The sequence below is a fragment of the Mus musculus genome, chromosome 11 (genome assembly GCF_000001635.26).
Source record: "Mus musculus strain C57BL/6J chromosome 11, GRCm38.p6 C57BL/6J".
Taxonomy (NCBI): domain Eukaryota; kingdom Metazoa; phylum Chordata; class Mammalia; order Rodentia; family Muridae; genus Mus; species Mus musculus.
Window position 1 is genome coordinate 84,829,118 of NC_000077.6, and position 27,161 is coordinate 84,856,278.

The 27,161-nt window shown below is 39.8% G+C and overlaps 1 protein-coding gene and 1 long non-coding RNA gene across 19 annotated transcripts in view; one reads left to right on the forward strand and one right to left on the reverse strand.

The window, feature by feature from the left end:
• Positions 1-60: 60 nt before the first annotated feature.
• On the forward strand, positions 61-1,751 carry 4930502E09Rik (RIKEN cDNA 4930502E09 gene). The gene is made up of 3 exons (NR_046281.1): positions 61-295; positions 785-925; positions 1,373-1,751. It is a non-coding gene; the product is annotated as an RIKEN cDNA 4930502E09 gene (long non-coding RNA).
• Positions 1,752-3,243: 1,492 nt separating this feature from the next.
• The window catches only part of Ggnbp2 (gametogenetin binding protein 2), a 38,477-nt gene continuing 14,559 nt past the window's right edge, over positions 3,244-27,161 (reverse strand). For 6 of the 18 annotated variants that reach the window (XM_017314473.2, XM_030245853.1, NM_153144.3 and 3 more), the window contains 9 exons: positions 24,937-25,050; positions 12,298-12,507; positions 11,144-11,318; positions 10,864-11,058; positions 8,724-8,871; positions 7,482-7,607; positions 7,248-7,396; positions 5,218-5,466; positions 3,244-4,096 (listed from right to left, as the gene is read on the reverse strand). In XM_017314473.2, coding sequence (XP_017169962.1) covers positions 3,893-4,096; positions 5,218-5,466; positions 7,248-7,396; positions 7,482-7,607; positions 8,724-8,871; positions 10,864-11,058; positions 11,144-11,318; positions 12,298-12,507; positions 24,937-25,050 — 1,570 coding nt within the window. In that variant the 3' untranslated portion in view covers positions 3,244-3,892. Of the gene's footprint in view, positions 4,097-5,217; positions 5,467-7,247; positions 7,397-7,481; positions 7,608-8,723; positions 8,872-10,863; positions 11,059-11,143; positions 11,319-12,297; positions 12,508-24,936; positions 25,051-25,137; positions 25,264-27,161 lie in introns of all 18 variants that reach the window. The other 12 variants (XM_030245854.1, XM_030245851.1, NM_001364115.1 and 9 more) reach the window with 3 other exon arrangements.

The following is a 27,161-nucleotide window of genomic DNA, read 5'->3' on the forward strand; positions in this document are numbered from 1 at the left end:
TTTCCGGACACGCCCACGCCCGCGCACGAGCCCGTCCTTCCCGCGACAGGCGGAAACCGCACAGCCTTGAGGATAGGGGCCCACCGCGGAAGTGGGGCCTGACAGCCGGTGGAGTTGCTTTTACCGTGAGCGCTTCCCTTTGCGGTGGAGAGCCTCCATCTGCGAGGAAGAGGACGCACGCTCGCACGCACTCAAGGCCTCCTTTGCTCAATCAGCCCTACTTCCAAAGGCCTGAGGACAGGATGGGGGATCTAAAGGTTACTCCAGTGCCCTCCCAAACCACTGGTGACTGACAGTAAGGATTCAATCCAAAAAGCTTAAGGGCCTCTGCCATCAAGGCCAGTTGACCTGAGGAAGGGTTATTGTTCACTGTACCTGATCCTTTGGCTTCACTGGCCAAGTAAATGGTTAAAATACCCAAGTACTCTACACCTAAATGGCACCACGTCTTCAACCGTCCTTGACATCAACCACTCCCAGTCCTACAACGGCGCAAATGTTACACGATGTACATCAATAGTCACCCGCAGAAGCTGACAACTTGAATATCACGTGGTAGCCATAACTTTAAACAGCATGCATAATATACCCTTATAAGATTTTTGAGCCGGGCGTGGTGGCTCATGCCTTTAATCCCAGCACTCGGGAGGCAGAGGCAGGTGGATTTCTCAGTTTGAGGCCAGCCTGGTCTACAGAGTGAGTTCCAGGACAGCCAGGGCTATACAGGGAAACCCTGTCTCGAAAAAAACAACAAAAACAATATTTTTGTTTTTCTTTTGTGCAGGAGCCAACAGAGCTCTACCACAAGGCATGGTGGCACAAGCCGGTAAGGGGACATAAGAGACAGGTCCACGAGTTCAAGGCCATCCTTTAGTAGAGAGTGAATTCCAGGCCAACTGAAACATGAGCCCCTTTCTCAAACACAGTAAGTATACTGGCACATTAAGTGTGAAAAACAACAAAACAAAACAAAACAAAACAAAACAAACAAAAAAAAGAGAAGTGTGATGAAGGCTAGAGAGATGGCTCAGCAGTTAAGAGCACTAGCTGCTCTTCCAGAGGTCCCGAGTTCAATTCCCAGCAAGCACATGGTGGTGGCTCACAACTATCGAAAAAGGTCCGATGCCCTCTTCTGGTGTGTCTGAAGACACCAACAGTGTACCCATACATGCCTGATAATGCCAGCTGGTGGTACATGCCTTTGATTCAGCACTCAGCAGGCAGATCTCTTGAGTTTGTTGCCAGCCTGGTGTACAGTGAGTTCCAGGTCAACCCGGGCTACAGAGAAACCCTGTCTCAAACAAAACAAAACAACAACAACAAAAAATAAAAATAAAAAACCAACAAACTGTTTGATGTCTACCTTCTTCAGATAGCCATCCTTTATGATTTCTGGACATGGATAAGAAGCTCAAAGACCAGGCGCGTGCGTGCCTACCACAGTCACACAACCCATGCTGATGCAGTCCTAGGAGGCTGAGGCAGAATTGTAAACTTGAGGTTAGTGTGAACTAGTGAGACCCTGAGTTTAAAAGAAAAAAAATAAATTCACTTGGGGCCAGAGATGACTCAAGAGGCTAAAAACACTGCCTGTCCTTCTAGAGGACCCTGGTTCAATTCCCAGCACTCACCTAGCAGCTTACAAAGGTCTGCAGCTCCAGCTCTAAGTGATCTAATATCCTCACACAATTACACAGGCAATCAAGAATACCAATGCATTTTTAAAATAGGAATAAAATTTTTTCACTCACTAAGCACCCATCTGGCTATCCTTCATATGGCTGGAAGGGCAATATTAAAACTATTGCTTTTGCAGATCTTATGTAGCCAGGAGTGTAGTTCAGCTGGCAGAGTAAATGCCTAATAAAAAAAGAAAAAAAAAAAATGCCTAGCTGAGAGTATCTTTCCAAAGTTGTTTTGATGTTGCTCAGTGATCTACAATCCATTTTAAAGACAATTCCAAAGCTTGATTAAAGAAATGCCATCAACTAACTACCTATGGTGTGGTGACTCACACCTGTAAACACACCATACATTCATGAGGCTGAGGTAAGAGGATCATCTTCAGTTGAAGGCCAGTCTGAGGGGCAATGAGGCCTTACCGACAAAGGATGCCAATGATGAAAACGGAACTTAAGCATCACTGCTGCCCATCTGGAATCTAATGGACAGGGAGCCCCTACAATTCACTCTGGCCAGCCCCACTGTCCAGACATCACGTCCTACTACATTGTCTGGGGGGCCAAGAATTGTCACAGAGGCACAAAGCCCTAACTATGCATTTGCAGTGCTATTCAACCTAGTCTGTGTGTTGTGTGCCAAGTGCATTTATATGCAAGTGCCCAGGCATGTGTATGTACAGGGCGGAGTAAATTGGTGTGGTTCCTCAGTAACCGTCCATCTTTCTTTCATGACATATGTGATGGCACACATATTTAATGCCAGACCTTGAAAAACAGGCAGGCAGATCTCCATGAGCTCAAGACCTGCCTAATCTACGTGGCAAGTTCCAAAAACAACAAAAACCAAAAATACATTTATACATTTATTGGTGGCAGACATGCATGTCACATGCAGTCAGAGTGGACAACTTGCAGCGGGGGGGGGGGGGGGGGGATCAGTTCTCTCCATGTGTATCCCAGGAACCAGGCTTGGGTTTTGAGGATTGGTGGCAAATGCCTTCTCCCCATTGCATCACCTTACTGATCCCATCTTGTTTGAGACAGGGTCTCTCTTTGGCCTGGAGCACCAGTGCAGTAGGTCAGCAAGCCAGTACGTCTCAGGATCTGTCTCTGATGCCCAGCACTGGGATTTTTCTTTTTTATCCGATTTTGTTTTTATTCTTTGACAGATTCATAAAATGTATGTATTTAGTCCTTTTCCTTTTAACACCCATTACCCAGTTTTATCCCTCATGCAACTCGGGTTCTTACAAGCATCTGTCATCTCTCCATCACTGACCTGACCTATCAAATGGCAACAAAATACTACTCCTGGGAATCTCGCCCCTTCAGTACTCAAGACAGCTTGTGACAAGTGGTGATTGTAAAGCCATACTGAGTTCATGTTGGAAAACAAAGTACAATGTAGTCAGCTCTCAGGAATCCTCCCCTCCCAGCCTTAAAGGCTGATTACCAACACTCTGTCTTCATTCTTTTATGTCAATATGAACCTCTTTTAAGTTAAGGTGTTTCCGTTGCCTCCTTGGGAACTTCAAGTCTCATGAGGAAGGAAGAGGCTAGCCAGTGTTTAAATGCATTTATTCTTTAAGAACAAGACTAGAACTGCTTTTCTCAGTTATCAAGTCTCATCAAAGGAAGAATTCAGTCTTGGGCAGTCTGAATCTCTACCCTCATTTGCTCTTCATGCTCTCTCCATCAACAATGGTTAGATACAAAGTTCACGAGTGGCAAATACTAAAGTACCACCACGGTGAGTAGAAACATGTACACCACATTCTACTATGCGTATTAATAAATACTCTTTATTTTAAATTTTGCACATTGCCTTTAACATTCTGTCCAGATGCTTTGCAAGTGGATGTCTACTGTAAACCATATATCCAGCTCACTGTCATTTCTGTACAGAGGTGTAAGTACAACATTACTTTTGCCACTAAGTTGCTTTAGTAAGTCTCACAGGAAGAGAAACGTTTAATGAAGAGATGGCTTAAATCATAGGCAGGCCTGCGCAGCCACGAAACTAAAGACACAAGCCTGAAGAAAGAACAAACGAATGAGGTTACCTCCACCGTCTCCCAAAACAAGGAATCACATTGATTTAAGATTTAAGGTAAAATTTTGCCAGAAGTCACTAAATTAGGAGTTTTTAAAAGAGAAGGCGCAGTAGTCATCTTGAGTGTTTCATTGAAAGACAGAGCTATTTTATTTATTTAATTTGCTCCAGCCGTTGTCAGCCAGCCACTACAAACGGGCCTCTTGTGATCATTTAAGCGGCAGTATTTATTAAATTTCTCCTTCAGATGCTGTCGGTATTGTTCTCTATTGCTGTAGAAAGACTGGTTATTAGCCATAAATGACTGTATTTCATCTTGTGAGATAAAGATTTCCTCATCTGAAGTACATTCAGACTCATCCTGCAAATTAAAGCAGTAGTTAAGACCATGACAAAAAATGCAAAACACTATGCTTGGTGGGGCAACTAAAAATTAAAGCAGCCTAGCTTTTTAAGTTTTTACCCAGTCACACAATCTCTAACTGGAATGCTTACAGAATAAGCACCATGCAACCGGAAAATAAAACCTAACTCAGCTTGGTTTCAAACACTTCAGTCTATAATTACCTCCTATATACCTATGAGCCTACCTTTTACCACACTTCTCTGCCTTTAAAAGTGACTAAAAAGAGATGGATACAAATAATCACCATTTTATAAATAAGCAGACTTATCTCTAGCTGGTCTTATATTGAAAAACCTTTTATCTCTACAAATTAAGTAAAAGATAACTTTTTTTTTAATTTAAAAAGTACATTATATAGAATCACCACTAAACTGTACGATATACACAAAAATGAAACAAACAATAAAAATCTTAATATTCCAAAAGACAGTTCTGCCAGGTGTAAATAATGGAACGGATAGGAGTCTCCTCCCTTTCTTGTTCGTGCTCAGGCATGCACTACACAGTGGACACTGCAATCCAGGTACAGCTCAACTGATCCCTCAGGACGTGCTATCAACTTAAAGCTCTCCCAAGGCCAGTCATACTTTTCTCCTATATGCCACTTGAAGGAATTATCTTGGAATGCAAGCTTTAGTTCAAGCTATTTTTTATTGTTTTTGTTCTGGGAGGAAAGATTATGGGAGGCTTAAGACAGGGTTTCATCCTAGGATGGCTTCAAACTCTATGTGGCTGAGAATGAGTCAAACTGTTAATTATTCTTTCTCTTCCTTTGGGGTAGTGAAATTATACTTATTCACTATTTTTTCCTTATCTAGAAGGGTGAGTACTATAATGCCACATGGATACATTTTGTTACAATAACTCAGACAGACAGATTCCTAGACATGATGCCACTTCTTACTCTCCCAGCTGCTCTAACTTTGAGACAAACAAGAATGAGACAATGTGCTCCAGGAGTCACAAAAGCCATGAGTGAAAGAATAGAAATAAAGTCATCTTTCATTTAACCTTTTCCTACCTTAAATCTTCAAATATATCCCCCAATACATAGTAAGATATCATGAACTACTTACAAGAAGTTCAACTAAGCTCTTGGCACCTTTTCCAGAGTCAGGACCAAATGACATTTCTGTAGGTTCTGTGAACTGTGGTACGCTTTTCCTATGCTCAAACCAAGGCAATGGCTGCCCACCCTTCTCAGTGCTGCAACAACTCTCAGGATGTGCATCTTTGGTCTTGTCACGGTGAAACACTGTGTGCATAGTGTTTCCTGAGGTCTCTCGATTACCTGGATCTGTAATACAGCTTCCAAGTTTTTGGATCTGAAATCAGGGCAAGAGATTTCCCAAGAAAAAAAAGGGAAAAACAGCAGCACTTATTATCCAAAGAAAAACAACAAACATCCCAGGTGCTCAGTGAGCTCCAGCTTAGCCCAGACAATCCAGAAAAGACAGTCAAAAACAAAACAAATGTATAGTGCAGGGCTTGACAAGTCACAGCAAGCTAACAGCAGCCACAGATGTTTACAGTCACGTACACCATTACAGAGTATGCTAACCTGCTAGCTATATAATCTTACTTCATGTTCAGGGAACCTAAAACACTTTATTATCCTAATCTGTGTAAACAGGAAAACTAACAAATGTCTCAAAATTATATAGCTAATTAAAATAACCAAGTATATTTGGTCTAGAGAGATGGCTCAGCAGGTTAGAGTACCTGCAGAGGAGCCAGGGTTAATTCCCAGCACCCACATGGTGGCACAAAAGTCATCCTAATTCCAATTCCCAAGAAACCCTGTACTCTCTTCCATCCTCTGCAGGTACCAAGCAGGCATGGTGGTGCACAGACATATATGAAAGCAAAATATTCGTACACATAAAATAAATAAACCTAAAGAAAAATAATTATAAAGTATTATAAAAAAGATTAGTAGCCAGATTTACGATTCACCAGGACTTCTGGACAAATAAACACTCGCTCCCCATAGTCATACCTACAAAATGAACAAGCAATGAAACCATACAAAACACTCTTGTTTGCTTTCTCAAGATAGGCTTCTCTGTGTAACCCTGGTTGTCCCGGGACTCACTCTGTAGCCAGGTTAGCCTTGAATTCAGAGATCCACCTGCCTCTACCTCCCATTGGAAGGATTAAGGCATGTGTCACCACTGTCCAGCTAAAAATACTCATTATTTATTTATTTATTTATTTTGGTTTTTTTGAGACAGGGTTTCTCTGTATAGCCCTGGCTGTCCCGGAACTTACTCTGTAGACCAGGCTGGCCTTGAACTCAGAAATTCGCCTGCCTCTGCGTCCCAAGTGCTGGGATTATAAAGGTGTGTGCCACCACTGCCCAGCTAAAATACTCATTCTTTATTTAAAAAAAAAAGATTTATTTATTATTATACATTAAGTACTCTGTAGCTGTCTTCAGATGCACCAAAAAAGGGCATCAGATCTCATTAGGGATGGTTGTGAGCCACCATGTGGTTGCTGAGATTTGAACTCAGGACCTTCGGAAGAGCAGTCAGTGCTCTTATTTTGAGCCATCTCTTCAGCCCCTAAAATACTCATTCTTTTTATATATATTTTATTAGGTATTTTCCTCATTTACATTTCCAATGCTATCCCGAACGTCCCCACTTTTGGCCCTGGCATTCCCCTGTACTGGGGCATATAAAGTTTGCAAGTCCAATGGGCCTCTCTTTCCAGTGATGGCCGACTAGGCCATCTTTTGATACATATGCAGCTAGAGTCAAGAGCTCTGGGGTACTGGTTAGTTCATAATGTTGTTCCACCTATAGGGTTGCAGATCCCTTTAGCTCCTTGGGTACTTTCTCTAGCTCCTCCATTGGGGGCCGTGTTCCATCCAATAGCTGACTGTGAGCATCCACTTCTGTGTTTGCTAGGCCCCGGCAGTCTCACAAGACACAGCTATATCAGGGTCCTTTCAGCAAAATCTTGCTAGTGTGTGCAATGGGGTCAGCGTTTGGAAGCTGATTATGGGATGGATGCCTAAAACACTCATTCTTAAAAAGCCCTTATCATTAACCCATGCATGCCAATTCAAGTAAAATAGATTGTAAATCACCACACTTACATGTTCATCGCATTTCAACATCTTGCTTTTCTTTTTCTTCTTTTTATTTTTTCCTTTTATGTTATTTTCTTCAGAATTTGCCCAACATTCAACACAACTGTCACCATCATCTTCTTTGTCTTCACAGTGGTGAACACAGGAATCTTCACCTGTAAAAATTAATAACCCTTCCTATTTATGGTGTTATATCAGCCATGTTATAGATACTAATTAGGAAGTTTAACCCAAGCATACCATGTTCATCATGGTTACAAATTCCCTCGGTGCAGGCAACATCTGAACCTTCTCGAGAACCTGTTTCACTTCCTTCCATGCTAGATGAATATCCACAGTCACTACCATTACAGTGTGGAGACATACCTGAAAATACAGCAGGTGAAAATAGAAATTAACTCAGGATCCATAGAAAAATATCAAATTTTATTGCTTATAGAATGTAATGAGCCAGGCAGTAGTGGCGCACGCCTTTAATCCCAGCACTCGGGAGTCAGAGGCAGGCAGATTTCTGAGTTCAAGGGCAGCCTGGTCTACAAAGTGAGTTCCAGGACAGCCAGGGCTACACAGAGAAACCCTGTCTAAAACAAACAAACAAACAAAAAAAGACAAAAAGAGAAAGAAAAAAGAATGTAATAAAAGTACGATTACCATTTACATGTTTTGTGTCTTATAATAAAAGAAATATTAAGTATCTGATGATCATATGATATTGAGGTGATAAAGCAACTTTAAAATTCTAATTCCAGCATAGCAGTGGTGGTACATGCTTTTAATCCCAGAACTTAATAAACAGAGACAGACAGATTTTTTTAGATCAGCCCAGATTACATAATGAGTTCCAGGACAGTCAGGTCTAATAAAAGGAACTTTGTCTTGAAAAGCAAAAAATACTAATTCCAGGGTTGGAGAGATAGCTTAGTGGTCAGGAGCACTGGCTGCTCTTCCAGAGGTCTTGAGTTCAATTCCCAGCAACCACATGGTGGCTCACGACCATCTGTAATGGGACCTGATGCCCTCTTCTGGGGGGGTCTAAAGACACCAACAGTATATTCAAATACATAAAATAGGTAAAAATTATAAAGAAACAAACAAAAAAGCCTAACTCCAAAAATCTCTAAGAGCACTTATACTTAAAAACTATATTTGAATGTTGTTTTGGGGAGGGAGGCTGGAGAGCTGGAGCAGTGGTTACGAGTGCTGCTGTTCTTCCACAGGACCCAGGGTCAGTTCCCAGCATCCACACGGTGGTACACAAGTGTGTGCAACTCCAGCTCCAGCAGATCCAACACCCTCACACAGACATCCATGCAGGCAAAACACCAATGCACATAAAATAGAAATGAACGGATAATTAAGAAAAAAAAAAAAGATTCTTTTCTTTTTTGAGACAGGGTCTCTCTGCCTCCTGAGTGTTGGAATTAAAGGTGTGTGTCAACATGCCCAGCAAGAGTTAATTTGTAAAAACAACTCTTAACTCACCTTTCTTTATTTTAGGGGACCCCAAAAGATTGCCACTGCTCGGACAGGTACATGATGTGTTTTCACTGGTAACCATTACTTCTACACAAGTCTCGCCATCTTCAGCACTGCCACAGGCGTTGCAGCTGTTTTCAATGAAGTCTGTTTCCTTTGAGGATGGACATTAAGAAATAATAAAAAAAAATTTACTTACATAATGGCTATATTTTAACTTCTAATTACTAGTTACTGTCAGTTCTAGGTTAAAAATTTTAGAGTATCCATATGAAAAATCACTGAGCCTATCCAGAGGCTCATGTCAGTAATCCCAGCATTTGAGACAGGAGGATTGCTTCAATTTTCTGAGAAAGGGTTTTTCTACGTGCCTCCTAGATGCTCTAGAATTGGGTGTATGAGGAGGCTGACCTCAAACTCACAGAATTCTGCCTGCCTCTGACAACCAAGTTCTGGGATCAAAAGCATGCACCACCATGCTCGGCTACTGCTCTAAATCTGAGGCCTCTATGCTAGCCTGGGCTACAGATTAAGAGCCTACCTCAAAATAAATACATTAATAACAAAAAATTAATGACAAAAAATAATAAAAAAAAAAGTAGGCTGGGCAGTGGTGGCATATGCCTTTAATCCCAACATTGGGAAGACAAAAGGCAGGTGGATCTTTTTGAGTTTGAGGCTAGCCTGGTATACAGAGTGAATTCCAGGATAGCCAGGGCTAAGCAGACAAATGCTGTCTCAAAAAACAAAATAACAAAACAAACAAAAAATACAAACTAAAAACCAGAAAAAGTATTAAATAATTTCCCTATGAAAAACCAGAAAACAGAGTGCCAAAGGGGGAAGGGGGGGGGGGAGAAAAACAATTAAATAAATAATACTTAAAAAAAAAAGCTTAAAAAATATCAAGTACATCAGGCTATCAATGCTCTGTGTCTGCTTAGCCCATAGAAGCTCCCTAGAGGCAAAATGTCTTTAATCATAATCCTCAGATGTTACTATGTTCCTTCTCACTACATTAAGACACTGCTAGTCCAGCCTTAGTAAGTCAAGACTGGGGCAACAAAAATATATTGAAGTCATTGTATCCCCTCAGTTGTTAAATACTAAGTAAAAATCTTTTGTGCCATACCTTACCATTGGCAACTGTTTAAGCTGCAAGCTGAATTAAGAACAATTTTACTTCAAAGAATGATTGGGACAAACTATGCTTTTTCAAACTCCTGTATTTAGCAGGTACTTCCCCCAAAATGAAAAGTCAATTTGTCACTTAAAACAAACAAACAAACAAACAACAAACAAACAAAAACCGGATGTGGTGGCGCACACCTTTGATCCCAGCACACGGGAGGCAGAGGCAGGTGGATTTCTGAGTTCAAGGCCAGCCTGGTCTACAAAATGAGTTCCAGGACAGCCAGGGCTATACAGAGAAACCCTGTCTCGAAAAACCAAAACAACCCCCCCCCACAAAAAACAAAACAAAACAAAACAAAAAAAACCCACAGTATTTTCCATCATTTTAAAAAAATATCAAAATCCTTTACAACTTGAAACAATGGCCAGAATATTGAAAACCTACTCTTTGCTGATATGAGGTTTCACTATGTTGACATGTTTTTAAAATCTTTTTAAGAAAGATTTATTTTATGAATATGAGTACACTGTAGCTGCCTTCCGATACACCAGAAGAGGGCGTCAGATCCCACTGCAGATGGTTGTGAGCCACCATATGATTGCTGCAATTTGAACTCAGGACCTTTGGAAAAGCAGTCAGTGCTCTTAACCTCTGAGCCAGGTCTCTTGGTCTTAAAATTTTCTAAATGGTCTATGATATCCCTAGTTTAATATTTATTACAGTAAATACTGCTTAAGTATAACCCACAAAAAGTTTGGGCACTTTAAGAGATAGGGGTTCTATGATTAAGTGGTCTAGGTCAGTCACAAAGAAAATAATCCATATTTTGACTTTGCTATATAGAAACAACTACTCAGCAGACTGACTTTATACAATAAATCCACACATTAAACACGGCTTACCCATGATTTTGGAGGAAAAGCCATACAAATTACAAGACTTTATATTTAAAAAAAAAAGAGTACCCCAATCTACAGTCTTACTTCCACCCGAAGCAAGAACAGCACACACCTTCTCTCGGCTCACTGCTTTCTCGTCTGCGGTGTGTAAGGAAGCAGGAGTGTCACACACACACTTATTTTTTCGTCTGTTCTTCCGTTTTTGGCGTTTCTTTTCTTGCTTGAGTTCTCTAACTCGTTCTTCCTCTGAAAATTCCTCACAAAGTTGTTCCAAGCGGCTAATACCCTGCACTTTTTCCACAGTCATCTATTATAAAAATAAAGTTGAATGTAAAATATCCAAAAGATTAGGCCCATGATTAATAAACCCCAGTCAGAAGCGATCCACTTACCTCAAAGCTCTTACGTAAAGCGTCAACACCGAGATAAAAGAGCATCTGCCACGTCTGCTCTTCAGCCCGTAGTTTTTGCCAGATCCGATGCAGTCGTTCATAAAGATGAATCCCCAAGCAGGTCAAAACTTCTTCTTGAGCTATATCTATTGTCTTAGCATGTCTTTCTCTTCGCCTATTCAGGACAACCAAACATTAATACTTAATGCTTTAACTGAAATAGTAAAACCTGAAAATTCAGATTTTAAACAGTCTGACAATCACATATTTATACACATTTATACACACACACACACACACACACACACACACACACACACACACGATTTTCATCAATGAGAAATATACATGCAAGTAAAACTGAATAGTACTGGTAAAAGTTCAGAAACTGGCTCTAAGGAAACGGGTCTTAGGGCCAGAGGTGCCAAGGAACGGTTTCCCTCATAGTAAATATGGTAAGCTCCTTTCAACTTCCAGCAAAATGCTAACTATTTTTTAGTTGATTGGTAAGCTGGTTTGAGGAAGATTGGTAAAAAAAGGCAATTCAATCATAGACCTTCAAGGGCCAGTCTAGTAGAAGTAATATTCATATCAAACAGTGAGTTTCTGAATTTAAAAACTGCTAGGTGAAATTAGGACTCAAGAGAGAGTTGGCACACATAAAAAACCCAAAGGAAAAATGGGTTTGAGGTAGTCTATGAAAAACCTAATTCTAATTTCATTTTCATCACAAAGCCAGAGATATTAATTTAGGCTCTTCTATAATTTAAAAATTACATAATACACAGTCAATGAATTACACTCAATAAAGCATCTCTTAACCCCTGTGCTGCAAAAACCTAACCTCTATTCAAAAATCACCACTGTGAATAAAATCTAAACATGATAAAGCAGGATGCATGAAGAAATATTTCAATTATTTTCAAGTAAAAATGATAATCTAAAATGACAGTTTACCTCTTTTCCAAACTAAGGACCAGAGGACTAAACCAAACACCAGCACACTTTTGCCATATTTCCATTCAATTAAGAAAGCATAATCTTAGCATACCTTAATTTGTACACTTATGTAGTAAGGCATAGGTGATAGAAATAAACTTTGAGTAATAAAATGAAGCAAAGCGCTAGATAGCCCATTCTAGCAAACTACATACTCATACCCTCCTGCGAACTCTGGCTCAGCACGACCCAAGAGATGTGCAATGAAGTCTGTTTCACAGCAAACATGTATGTGTCGCTCATGTGGACAGCACCGCAATCCTTCATACAGGGCAGCACAGTAGCCCTTCTCTTTGCTGCAGTCAAGTTCACCAATGAGGATATTGTATGCTCGGAGGACTTTATTTTTGCAATCAGTGCAAAACCTGTTTTAAAACAACAAACAAACAGAAACCTTCAAAATTAAGGATGTGGTATGACTACAGAAGCAGAGGCAGATGGATTTCTGAGAGTTCAAGGCCAGCCAGAGTTATAAAAATAAAACTAAAAATATCCACAGTAAATACAAATTTAAAGATCACATGAATGCAGCTTTGTCGACTGGAAATAATTTTAAACTAGAACATGGGCTTAATTAAGTTTAAAGATTTTAAACTTTAAACATTGACGTATTCTTGTTTCATAAAACACATATGATTCTTCTGCCTCAAGACTCCTGGAGTGTTCACACCTAAGTATATACCACAAAGACCAACAGAACCTAGCTTCTTTCTTTCTTTATTTTTTTTTAACTGTTTAGATTTATTTATTTATTTGTTTGTTTGTTTGTTTATTTATTTATTATATCTAAGTACACTGTAGCTGTCTTCAGACACACCAGAAGAGGGCGTCAGATCTCATTATGGGTGGTTGTGAGCCACCATGTACTGGGATTTGAACTCATGACCTTCAGAAGAGCAGTCAGTGCTCTTACCCGCTGAGCCATCTCACCAGTCCAGCTTCTTTATTTTTGAATCCCAAAACAAGAAAGACCCTGGATAGATAAAAACACTAGGCTTATAATATTACGAACTGGCTGTCAGAGGCAAGCTGCTATGATGGAACACACACACACACACACACACACACACACACACACACACACACACACACACACACAAAGAAACAAACAAAAAAACAAAACCCAAAAACAAACAAAAAAAAAACCCAAACGCGACTCTCCCTCACTTAAATTCATTTCTCAAGGAACACTGGTCAGCTGCACTCATAGGCACACATCTATGGCCTCAGCCATGTTTATGAAGATGATTCATGACCAAGACCTATTCTTCTTGCCTGAGGGCTAGAACTAAATGTAAAAGACACTAGAGACACCTAGTCTACTGCTTACACTTGGTGTTCCTGGGCAACACAGTTCTCTTCGAATGTCCTCTCTGACCTCAGTTAATTCTATCTTTTCACTAGTTCTGGATTAAATTGAACCCATCTATTATAGCTGACTTTCATTATCCTTTATAGATCCTTTTAATTCAATGTTTTCTACCCTGGTTTAAGTTATAACATAGAAAAAGGAAGAAACAGTTTAACAACATAAAAGATGGCTTGCCAGGTGGTGGTGGCTGAATGCCTTTAATCCCATCACTCAGGAGGCAGAGGCAGGCAGATCCAGAGGTGGTGAGTTCCAGGCCAGCCTGGTCTATAGAGTGAGTTCTAGGCCAGCCATCACTACAAAGAGTAACACTGTGGGGAGTGGAGAGATGGCTCTAGGGTTCAGTGCTTCCTTATCTTTCAAGAGGACCTGAATTCAGACCCAGCACCTACACTGGATAGCTTTAAAATGCCTGTAACTCTAGCTATAGGAGATCCAATGTTCTCTCCTGGCCTCATTGGTACTTGCGTTCATGTGCACAAACCTACACATATAAATACAACTAAAAACAAAATAAATCTTTTAAAAAAGAGCAAGGGAGACCTAGGAAATGAATCAGTGTAAAGAGCTTACTGTGTAGCCATGAGGACCTGAGACCTAGTACCCACATAAAAAAGATGCGTTTGGCAGCATGTACATGTAACCCCGAGTTGAAGGCCAAGAAAGGTGAATCTCAGGGGCTTAACCACTAGTCAGTCTAACAAAATATCAAGCTCCAGGTTCAGGGAGTAACCTTGCTTAGAGAGAAGGAGAGGTGGGGGTGGGGGTGGGGGTGGGAGGGAATATGAATGAGAATTGATAGAGGAAACTAGCCTCTACAAGTATCCTTATGAGAATGTGTAACTGTACACACATGCACACAGCATGCACACACAGTAGGAGTAGAAAAGGCTTGAATTCTTGGACTTGTATAACCTCCCTGCCTCTGCATCCCCAGAAGGTAGAAATACCAGTGACTATAAGTGACACCAACCAATCTCCTATTATTTCTGTCTTATACTTCTTACTACTTTATCTTTGCAACTATCATGTGTTATTTTTACTATATCCAGGTCTTTCTGGCCCATCAGAAGATAATTATATTTTTTTAAGGAAGCACATGTTAGAGGCTTTCTAAGCCTACAAGATTAGAAGGCAGTAAGATTGGCTGACAAGTTATATTAAATCACTAATGCTTTGAAAAATGTACATATGGAAACACAACAATTAGCTCAAAATGGATTGAAGATACACATATTAAAATTTAAAACTACAAATCTCTTAGAATATAGGAGGAAAATATCCCTAACTAAAATATCCCTGAACTAAAAAAACAATTTCCTGGATATGGCATCATAACACAACACAAGCAAATATATAACAGGAACTTCAATAAACTTAAAAATTTCTAAGCTAGAGCTGGAGCGATGGGTCAGCAGCTCAGAGTACTTGTTGCACCCATAGAAGACTGGGTTCAGTTCCCAAAACACATACACACACACACTAGCTCACAACTGTCTCTGCCTCTAATTCCAAGGTAATCTCCATGAGACTCGTATATACACATAATGCACACACACTACTACAATAAAGAGCAAGGGAAAAAGAAGAAGCCAGATGTGGCAGCACAAGTCTTTATTCCCAGCATTGGAAAAGCAGAGGCAGGAGGATCTCTGATATCTGAGTTTGAGGCCAGCCTGGTTTAGAGGGTAAGTTCCGAGACAGCCAAGAACATAAAGAGAAACCTGTATCAAAAAACAACCAAAAAGAAAAAAAGAAACAGAGAGAGACAGACAGAAAAGGTAGATGGAGAGAAAAAAGAAAAAGAAAAGGAGTTACTACTGAATAGGAAACCACAGAAATCTTGGAAAGTATCTGGGTAGCGATTACTACCCAGATATAAAGGATCTCTATAAACTAGGCGTGGTGTCTTACACCTGTAATCCCAACACAGAGGAAGTCAAGGCCAAGGCTCAAGCCAGCCCAGCCTACATAGAAATGTTATGTTAATAATGTACACACATATTTATACAGAGATATACAGACAGACAAACACGTTTTTCTTAAATCAGGCCTAATGGTGCATGCCTATAATCCTAGCACTCAGAGTAGTCAGAGGCAGAAGGACTGTTCCAAGATCAAGGTCAGCCTGGTATACAACTCAATTTCTAGGCCAAGCAGGTTATACTTTGTTTTTTTTTTTTAATTCTCAAAAAACAAAACAGAACAAACAAACAAACAAACAAACAAAACGCCCCTTTAGCCAGGCAAAGTGGCACAAACCTTTAATTCCAGCACATGGGAGGCAGAGGCAGGCAGATAGTGAGTTCCAGCACAGCAGATCTACACAGTCAGACCCTATCTACAAAACAAAACAAGAGTATCCACACCCCACCTATGTAGCCCTGGCTAACCTGAAACTCTATTTAGGGAGCAAGAGCAAGATGAGCTCAAACATGCAGAACAAAGATTTCTCAGATTCTGGTATGCACTACCATGCCTAGGCCAAAAAAAACGCAATTTAAAAAAATGGGCAGGTCTGTGGAAGCTCACGTGGCCTCTGGCTTACATTCCTCCAGATATGATATAAACATGACCAATAAACAAGTGAGAAGACCCTCAGCATCACCAATGCAAAGTCAAACCCACAACTGTCCTCATTCCTACTAAAACAGTTACCATTACTAGACAAAAAGTGAAACAAATACCTAGATGAAAAACCAGTGGTCAAAGGAATGCAGAGAAATTACTGATGCATGCTGTCATAGAATCACATGTCAACACATGAGTGAGTGGTAGTGCACACCTTTCATCTCAACACTCAGGAGGCAGAGGCAGGTGGATCTCTGTGATTTCAAAGCCAGCCTACTCTATGGAGAGAGTTCCAGGGCAGCCAGGGCTACACAGTGAGAGCCCGTGGAAGAGAAGAGAAGAGAAGAGAAGAGAAGAGAAGAGAAGAGAAGAGAAGAGAAGAGAAGAGAAGAGAAGAGAAGAGAAGAGAAGAGAAGAGAAGAGAAGAGAAGAGAGAAAAAGAGAAAGAATGAGAAAGAAAGAAGAGAGAAAGAAAAAGAGAAAGAGAAAGAAAAAAAGAAAGAGAGAAAGAAAAAGAGAAAGAAAGAGAGGAGAGAGAAAAAGAGAGAGAAAGAAAGAAAGAGAAAGAGAGAAAGGAAGAAAGAAAGAAAAAGAGAGAAAGAAAGGGAGAAAGAAAGAAGGAAAGAGAGAGAAAGGGAGAGAAAGAAAGAGAAAGAAAAAGAGAGAATTAAAGAGGAAGAAAGAAAGAAGAGAGAGCGAAAGAGAGAAAAAGAGAAAGAAAAAGAAAGGGAAAGAAAGAAAAAGAAAGAAAAAGAGGGAAAGAGAGAAAGGAAGAAGAAAAAGAGAGAAAGAAAGAAGGAAAGAGAAGAAAGAAGAGAAGAAAGAAAGAAAAAGGAAGAACGAAAAAGAAAAAGGAAGAAAGTAAGAAAATGAAAGAGAAAGGAGGAGGGAAAGGAAGAAAGAAAGAGAGAAAGAAAGACAGACAGAAAGAAAGAGGGAGAAAGAAAGAGAGAAAAGAACGAAAGGAAGGACGAAAGAGAAAGACAGAAAGGGAGAAAGGAAGAGAAAGAGAAAGAAAGAAAAAGAGAGAGGAAGGAAGGAAGGAAGGAAGGAAGGAAGGAAGGAAGGAAGGAAGGAAGGAAGCTCAAAAAAAAAAGTTAAGGCCTTCAATTCCAGCATTGGGAGGTAGAGGCAGGTGGATTTCTGATTTCGAGGCCAGCCTGGTCTACAGAATGAGTTCCAGGAAGATTGACAGATTAGATAAGATAGGTAAGACAGAACACCATGAAAATATGAAGGTTCCACAAAATAAAAACTAGAGGCAAGTGAGATGTCTTGGTGGGTAAATGGCACTTGCTGCCAAGACTGGAGTCCCGAGTTTAACTTTGGGGACTTACATGATAGAAGGGAACCAACTAATGTAACCAATGTAAGTTATCCAATGATCTCTGTATGCACTCTTTAGTATGTGTACATCCACACTACACTGATACAAATAAATAAAATGTCATTAAAAAAATAAAAAACTACCATATGATTGAGGAATCCCACTTTTTTTGTTGTTGACTTTTGTTTTTTCGAGACAGGGTTTCGCCCTGGCTGTCCTGGAACTCACTCTGCAGACCAGGCTGGCCTCAAACTCAGAAATCCGCCTGCCTCTGCCTCCTGAGTGCTGGGATTAAAGGCGTGCACCACCACGCCCAGCTATGGAATCCCACTTCAAAGAATTATGTTATGGATGGCTCTGGGTTGCATGTATTTTTATGTTAATTCTGCTCTCCCAGGAGAGGTTATCTGGAATGAGAGGCTGTCTGGAATGAGGAATGAGTCACATCTCAGGTGGCTTCTTGTGAACCAATTCCCTAATGAATAAAGGAGTCAATCACTGGGCAAAGCAGGCCTTCCAGGTTGGATGGAGGAAGAAAGGAAACAGGAGTTAGGCCCTTTTGGAATAGGGACGGCATTAAGGGTAAGATGTAGCTGCTAGTGTTTCCCAATATCATGGCGGATCCAGGAATCAGATTTTAATATGGCTTACAAGATTAGGTTTAGTTGTTGCACCCAGTGACTGAGTTATCATTGTTTCTGAATTAAGTCTCTATGGCATTTACCTTCACGCAGCGGTTCAACTGGGTTCAAGAGAGAAAGGTATGGTGGCAAAGCGTGGGTTTGCCAGATGTACACCACAAAGGCCATGGGGGGTTTTGAAGCACGGGTTTGGCGTGGTAATGGCTCGCCAATGGAAACTAAGCAAGCTGGGTGGAGACATCGGGCTGGGGCCTGAGAGTTGCGCCGGAATGTGCTGGTTGTCTTTTAATTCCCGCAAAAGATGGTGCCCAACATGAGGCAAGAATCCATTAAAAATTTAAGATTAGCCTGAGTTTTATTTTTTTATTTTATTTTTATTTTTTAAGTGAGTAGCTAGGTGGCGTTGAGATGAGAGTAACCTGGATTCAAGCATGGGAACTGAAGCAGTGAAAGCAGGCTCTGAGGTCCCCTGCTGTGGGGTATTCAGGTTGCTTTGAGTTAGAGAGCTGCAGAATGGAAGTTGCCTACTTCTTGGGGCAAAGATTGATTGCACTGTGAATTTATAGAATTGGGATTATTTGCTTTTAGGATAGATTTATATACAGATTTTGTCTGAATCACACGGGGAATTTTGCCTGCAGTTTGGAACTAGGATAGGGAAAATTAGTCACTGACTTCAAATAGAGAGGGCAGTGAACAGGCATTAATAAATGTCTGTGGCTTTAGGCAGAGCGCCAAGCAGATCGATGGTATCACAAGGTGGCTGTTCTAGACAGAGCTTAACAAGTAAAAATTACGTGTTTCTGATAGGCAGATATTAGTGAACGTTTGAATTGCTTTAAAGATGGTATAAAGATATATTCCCTCTAATACACCTTATAGGATACTCAGATTCTATCTAACGTGGGCTCCATGGGAATTCTGGGTTATTATCCTGCACGGCAAAATAGAGAAGGCCTAATAATAGGCACATACAGTATTTTAGTTTACTTCACATGTTTTGGATTATTTTAACTTTTAAAACAGGTCTGAATATTTGACCTCTGGGAAAGGTCAAAATAAAGGTTTGTCTGGTTACTGGCTCAGGGATATGCTGATCTGGGGAAAAGGTTTTGTCTTTATGTTTTAATAAAAGGTGATTAGTGTCTATACACCTTCCAGAGTAAAATGGAACAGAGTTGATAGAGACCCCCTAAAGAACTAGATTCCAGAGAATCAAATAAAAGGTTATCTTGATACTAAAATTTTGATTTTGAGATTTGTATAGTACAGAATATACAGCCTTGGTGAGTCTCCGCTTGAACTCTGGATGTCTTGGACTTTCAGCCGGATCCAGTCACAACACAGACATCAGAGACTAAACCAATCATTGGTGTGGCCTTAAGGCCAACCAATTCCATTTTCCCACCTCGACCCTCCTCCTTTAAAATATCTCAACACCCATATTCAGCTCGAAGAATTTATGAAGAGTTATCAACCCACTTCCCTGGGCTTTGGGGCTAGAGGTGGTTATTAGGAGTTGTCTTTCTAGGGAAATGTAGAAATGGTCAAAATTGAAATTGGGAGTAGCAGCTAGGATTGACTGCACAGCCATAATCTGATTTGGTAGAAATCTTTTTAATTGTTACTAAGTTGAAGTCATAACTTCTTATTTTGGTATAGAATTGATATTGCTGCAAAATCAAGATTTTCATTGGTATAAATTTCTTCTATTGATACAGAAAATTTAAAAGTACAGGGCTTGGACCCAATCCTTCCACAACTGTTTTTATAAACTGATCTGAGATGATGAAGCCCGTGAGTTAATCATAGCTCTGAGTTTATTGTTAGGTGTTCTCAGATATTTTAATTAGCAATAGCTGAGAGTAGTTAGCAGAGAACAGTCAGATTACTTTACATAGACAGCTGGTTTTCACAAACATCAGCAAACCACAGAATGTGATTCTTAATGTTTATTCGTTTGTTGAGACAAGTCTGCTCTTGACAGCATACCCTTTCTTGGATTCAAAGAAGAAATTGAGCATCAATGGAGTTGCTCCAGTTGTGGCGAGACACCCACTAGGCAAAATTTGCCTCATTTCATCTACAGACAAAATACTGTCCAGAAATACAGTATCAACTATGGAGAGTAGTGGATTGATAATCTCTGCCAATACAGGGTAATCAGCCCTTCAAAATTCTGCATTACAAAGGTCAGGTGATCCTGTGACAGAAGGCCGAAGACTGATGCTCCAACGTTTTGAAGTATAAGGGACTGTCCAGGTGATCAGTGGTCTCTATAAATTGGCTAAGTTTTTGAAGCTGTATTTTATGCTTCTCATATTTTCAGGTAATATTAGTTTTTCTTAGATTTGTGATAGGGTTGAAGACTGGTAGTCTCATAGCCAACCCATGCTGTTTACACTGAGAATGATATAGATTTGAGAGGATGTTCAAATGACTTATAATCTAAAGCCAGGACATGAGTCAGGTGTAGAATGGTAAGTCTTTTTATTTAGGATAGATAACAATGTTCTATCTTAATGACAAAACTGACGGACTGGGGGTTAGGTTTATCTATACCTTATAAATTACAAGATGGTAATAGTTGTGCTCTGTATTGAGAGAAAGGCTTTGTTCTTTATTAGAACAGAAAGGGAGAAGTGTTGTAGATGGCTCTGTGCTACTTATACTTTTATGTTAATTCTGCTCTCCCTGGAGATGCTGTTTGGAATGAGGAATGAGTCACATACTCAGATGGCTTCTTGTGAACTAATTCCCTAATGAATAAAGGAACCAATCATTGGGCAAGTAGGTGGGACTTCCAGGTTGGATGGAGGAAAAAAGGAAGCAGGGGAGAGTTAGGCCCTTTTGGAAAGGGTACAGCATATGGGTAGGATGTAGCTGCTAGAGTTTCCCAGTATCATGGTGGATCCAGGAATCAGATTTTAATATGGCTTACAAGATTAGGTTTAGTTGTTACACCTAGTGATTGAGTTACCATTGTTTCTGAATTAAGTCTGTGTGGCATTTACCTTCATGCTCATGCGGTGGTTCAACTGGGTTCAAGAAAGAAAGGTATGGTGGCAAAGGGTAGGTTTACCAGATGCACACCGCAAATTCGGGGATTTTGAAGTAGTTTCGAGTAGTAGCGACTCACCAGTGGAAACTAAGCAAGCTGGGTGGAGACGTTTTGGGAGCTCCAGGCCAAAGAGTCTCCACGAGATAAGAACAGGTCAGCAATTGCCGGCCAGACCGCTGAGACTTGAGAGTTGCTAGCACAAGTGCGGGAAGGTGCTGGTTCTCTTTTTAAAAATAATTCCTGCAACAATTATGTACATTTTGCAGGCCCACATTCACCATGGCAATACTGATGATAGCCAAGATATGGAAATAATCTAGATGTTCATTGATGGATGAATAAAGGAAATGTACTTGATACACACACACACACACACACACACACACACACACACACACTTTTAAAAAGGAAGACAGCTGGGTATATGGTGGTATGTGATTACAGCTGTCACTGCTTGAGAGACTGAAATAAGAGGAACACTTGAGCCTTGGAATTTCATGTCAACCTGTGTGAAAGTTAATAGCAAAACTTTTAAGAGTCATGGCTCTCCTTCCACTATAAAGGGTGGATGGTCAGACTTGGTGACTAATACCTTTACTCAAGAGAAACAGGAGAAAAAGATAGGAAAGGAGGAAGGGAGATGTTATATAATAAGGCCATTTAGAAAGCAAGTGAGGGCTGGAGAGATGGCTCAGTGATTAAGAGCACTGACTGCTCTTCCAGAGATCCTGAGTTCAATTCCCAGCAATCACATGGTTGCTCACAGCCATTTGTAATGGGATTTGATGCCATCTTCTAGTGTGTCTGAAGACAGCTACAATGTACTCATATATACATAAAATAAATAAGTGAATATGTAGAAAGCAAGTGAAACCGATTACAGTTTAAAAACTAAGAGGAAAACTCAAAAGCCCAGAGATAATGCTCTGCAAACATTCTGACATGACTATACTGTCAAATATAGGCCTAAGAAAACAGTACTGTGTTGTCCATCCTCACAACTTAATCTAATCTCATAGTAAACCCTGCACTAATATTGTAATCATTTTTAGCTGGGTAAAGTGGTATACCTTTTTAATGTCAGTACTTTGGAGGCAGAGGCAGGTAGATCTCTGAGTTTAAGGCCAGTCTGATCTACAGAATAAGTTCCTGGACAACTCAGGGCCACACAGAGAAACCCTGTTTCAAAAAAACCTAACCAAACCAAACCAACAACAACCAACTATATTTTGTCTTAAAAACTGAGGCATGGCTCAGAAGTTCACACTTTTTGCTCTTACAGGATACAGATTCGTTTTTCACCACCCACATCCAGGGAACCCAACACCCTCCTCTGGCTTCTGTAAGCACATGCACACACATGGTGCACAAACATACATTCAAATCTACATACATACATACATATAAAATAAAGTAATATAATGTGAGATGGCTCAGTGGAAAAGGTGCTTGACTGGCAGGTCTAGTAACCTGAGTTCAAACCCAGAATTCATGTAAAGGTGAAAGGAAAGAAGTGAGTCCGTTGTTCTCTTACCACCACACTGGAGCTGTGGCATATGCATCCATGCACAAATATTAGTATATACAAACAAAACAGAAAAAGAAATGTCATAAAGTTTTAATGGGTAAAACAAATTCTATGCAATCTCAATCTCTTTTCTACATATAAATGACTATTCAAATTTTCTTCTCATTCTTAGGATATTTATAAAATATTCTATATTACCTTATTTAAAATAAAGCCAAAATATAGGAAAATTTAAAACATTAGTTTATTATATAACCCCTAGAAGGATAAACATTTTATATCATCTAGTCTCTTCTCTCAAATCCAAATCATCAGTATTTGTCATCATATTGTCTACTTTTTGAAAATCAAAAAGACAAAAATGAGGAAGTTTATAAGTAAAAAAAAAAAAAACTGAGTATGCAGTTCATTAGTTCACAACCATTTTAAAAACATGGATTTCGTTAACACATATGTTTATAATTCTTTTTGTTTATTTTTTGTTTTACAAGACAGGGTTTCTCTGTGTAGCCTTACTTCTCCTGGAACTGGCTGGCCTCAAACTCAAGAGATCTGCCTGCCCCTGTCTCCCAAGAGCTGAAATTAAAAGCATAGCCACTAGGCTATAACTCTTGTTTTTTAAAGTGAACCCAAAGCCAAATGTAACAAATCTGTAATAACAGACCCATCCCAACAAGAACACCAATAAAAAAAGTTAGATGGTTCCTTGGTCAGTTTCTCTCCTTCCTAAGGGATTCCAAATGCTGAGCGCACTTAAAAGAATTCCTTTGTAATAGTATTCTACAAAGAAAAATACAAGGTTACAAGAAACAAATATATTCTAACTCTATTTAAACATTCTGATAAAGCCGGGTGAGGTGGCACACCCCTTTAATCCCAGCACTCGGGAGGTGGAGGCAGAGGCAGGTGGATTTCTGAGTTCCAGGACAGACTGGTCTACAGAGTGAGTTCCAGGACAGCCAGGGCTATACAGAGAAACCCTGTGTCTTGAAAAACCAAGATTCTGACAAATAATTGCAGAATATTTCAAATTAGGAAATAAAAAGCTTTGTGAGGGGGGAGGGTGTTGAAGCATGGTCTCTTGTATCCTAGGCTGCCTTGAACTCATCATCTTGCCTCTACCTACTGGGATTACAATCTAGTTTAATCATGCCTAATTTATGCTGGGGCTGAGGATCAAACCCAGTCTCATGCATGTTAGGCAAATACTTTACCAAATGAGCCATAACTCCAGGCCAAAAGCCTGCTAATTTAATTTTGAAACTTTAGCAAGCATGATTCTATTACAAAAAAAAAAAAACAAAAAAACAAACAAAAACCAGGAATACTATACTTTTCTAAAGTGATTTTATATATATATATATATTGTTTGTTTGTTTTTTGGGTTTGTTTTTATTTTATTTTATTTTTTTGGTTTTTCAAGACAGGGTTTCTCTGTATAGCCCTGGCTGTCCTGGAACTCACTCTAGACCAGGCTGGCCCTGAACTCAGAAATCCACCTGCCTCTGCCTCCTGAGTTCTGGGATTAAAGGCGTATGCCACCACACCTGGCTTGATTAATTATATTTCAATAGATTCAGTTAACCTTTGTCTCATGAAAGAACAAACTTGGAATAGTAAATTAAAAAAAAAAAAAGGCAAAACCAAGAGCAATTGTTTCCATGGTTGAGAGTAAGTACAAACTACTCCTGCAAAAGATAGGAGTTTGATTCCCAGCATCCATGTCAGGCAGCTCACAACCACCTGTAACTCCAGCTCTAGGGGTCCCAACATCTCTGGTTACAAGCTACATAAGCTGGGTTACAAGACACACACACACACACACACACACACACACACACACACACTACACAAAATTTAAAAATAAAATCACTGGCTGTGGTGGTACATGCCTTTAATCCCAGCACTCTAAGAGACAGAGGCAGGCATGATCTACATAAAAAAAATTCCATGACAGCCAGGGCTCATAGATCCTGTCTCAAAAAGAAAGGAAAGAAAGGAAAGAAAGGGAAGAGAGGAGAGGAGAGGAGAGGAGAGGAGAGGAGAGGAGAGGAGAGGAGAGGAGAGGAGAGGAGAGGAGAAAGAAAACCAAGCAAATAATTATAATAAACTTTAAAAGGAAGAAAGAAACAAGAAGACTAACACTCAGAGCACCTCATTAAAAACTGCCTATCATGACCCCTCGGTGCAGATATTAACAGGACAACTGGAATACTTTTACACTAAAGAAGCCAGTGACAGGCCACTCTGCATCTAAGATCCCTTGCCTACTATATCATAATGACCTTTGCACTTACCTGTGCTTTCGAAGATATGTTTCTAGTGTTTCTAAAAGACAACTAGAGTCAATTAAAACTACTTCATCCCTGCATTCCTGGGACATGAGTTCCCAAACATCCATCCAACATCCTCTGTAAAAAGAATAAATATTAGTGAAAAGGAGGCATACATGAGGCGAAAGGTTTAAAAAGGCAGAATAAAGGATTGCTTGGTTTTACCTGGCTGTTCCCTGGAAAGGTCCATAATGGAAAATGATCCTACACTTGCTGTCCTTCCTGTGGTCTTCACTACTTCTCTTATCTGTACTTAACTTCTCTGAACTGACACTGCTACTGCTCCCTTCACTGCAGTACAGTATGGTACAAAGCTTAGTGACACTGAGATAACCTGAAGAAATAATCTCTAAGGTCTATATTAAAATTATGAATTCTTTAACATATTAAGATATTAGTATATAAATCTGCAATTTTGAATAGTGAATTATATATTTAACCATAATACATTATTACTTAATGTGTTTCACACATTTACATCAAACACTTGACTATCAAGTTTACTTGATACAATTTAACATTATTTACCGTTATAAATATAGAAACTTGTTTATATATTAAGCATTTTACAAGCAAATATACTTCAAATGTTCTAAAGCCAAAAGGCATTTAAAAAGTTAGTATTTTCACCTATTAAACAGGGATCAATCTTTAACCAATTGAAAATTCTTTATTTAATGTGATCATGATTAAGTCACTCTTATTTACAGCTAGCTCTCGCAACAAACTTATCTAGTTTTAATTTCCAAGTAGCCATGAAAGTCACATATTAATATAATAAAGTACATAAGTTTATACATAATAAAATAGCACACTAAGATGCATACTCTAAGTAGTCTAAGTAAGTAGCAAGCACTACACACATCATTTCTTTAAACTAACTGAGAACTTCCCAGACCCTCCTCCCAGACGAGTTCCAGTGTGACATTGGTCCTGCATTTTGCTGTGTGGCAGATGTGCTTTCCTACAGAAATGTCTGTCTGTCTATATCCCATTCAAGGATAGGCTTCTAGACTTTTCACTAATTCTGAACTGGCTCCTACCCGATCATCTGCAGGTCGAATTACAATCCTAGAAACTCCATGTCATGCCTGCTTAAGGTAGTAAAACCCAAGTCTTTTCATAGCTAAGTATTCCTCAAATCTCACCTTAACATGTCATTACACAATTCAGCACTTTAATCCCACTAAGGGGAAAAGGTCAAAATGAGGTTGAGTTCTACCTACTGACAATGAAATGTCAACTGCTGCTCTATCTTACATGTTAAATCCTCTGTCTCGTCTCATATTCCTCTTTTGATAGTTAGGTTAAATAACCTAGCACTCAAATCAGAATCTAGGCCTTATGACTTGGATGACTCCTTTAAGACATGTTTTCTGAAGAATTTCAAAGTCACTTCCTCCTTCTACTTTTTTTTTTTTTTTTAAGAGACAGGGTTTCTCTGAGTAGCCTTGGTTGTCCTGGAACTCACTCTGTAGACCAGGCTGGCTCGAACTCAGAAATCCGCCTGCCTTTGCCTCCCAAGTGCTGGGATTAAAGGCGTGCGCCACCACACCGGCTCCTCCTTCTACTCTTATACTTTCCACTTAAGGCTCAACACACTATAACCTTGTATTCATTTTCTATCCACTCAACAGCCAGCTCTCATCATCAATACTGCTGTTAAAACCAGTGTCTGATCAGTGTCCTCAGTGACTGAGGAACACTGAGTACTCGGGCCAGACCAGTCTCAAACAGCAAACACCATTTCTCATCTCCTACCCAGCTATCCATACTCTTCATTAACTGAAACCTCCCACCATTCTCTGCTCTTCCTCTACTTTCTTCCTACACGGCTTTACATTCTGTTTTCTCAAAGTATCCTTAATCACTAACTTCTGGCCTACAAGTCTGGCCTGGATCTTTCTTTCAGATACCAAACTTCCAGACTAAACAAAAACAAAAACAAAAAAACCCTGAGATTTACTTGCACAGCTAAAAGAACACTGTCAGTAAAGGTGATCCAACCACTGTTCTTTATAAAGCTGGAACCCAGTGAGTATACTTTCCTTGGAAAAACGTTTGATTAAAAACCTGAGGCTAGGGAACCAGGAAGAAACATAAAATGAAGACTTAATAGCAAACAATTATAGAAGCTTTTCAAAGTACTCCACCTGTTCAGGTATCCTGACTAGACAAGACTATAATCA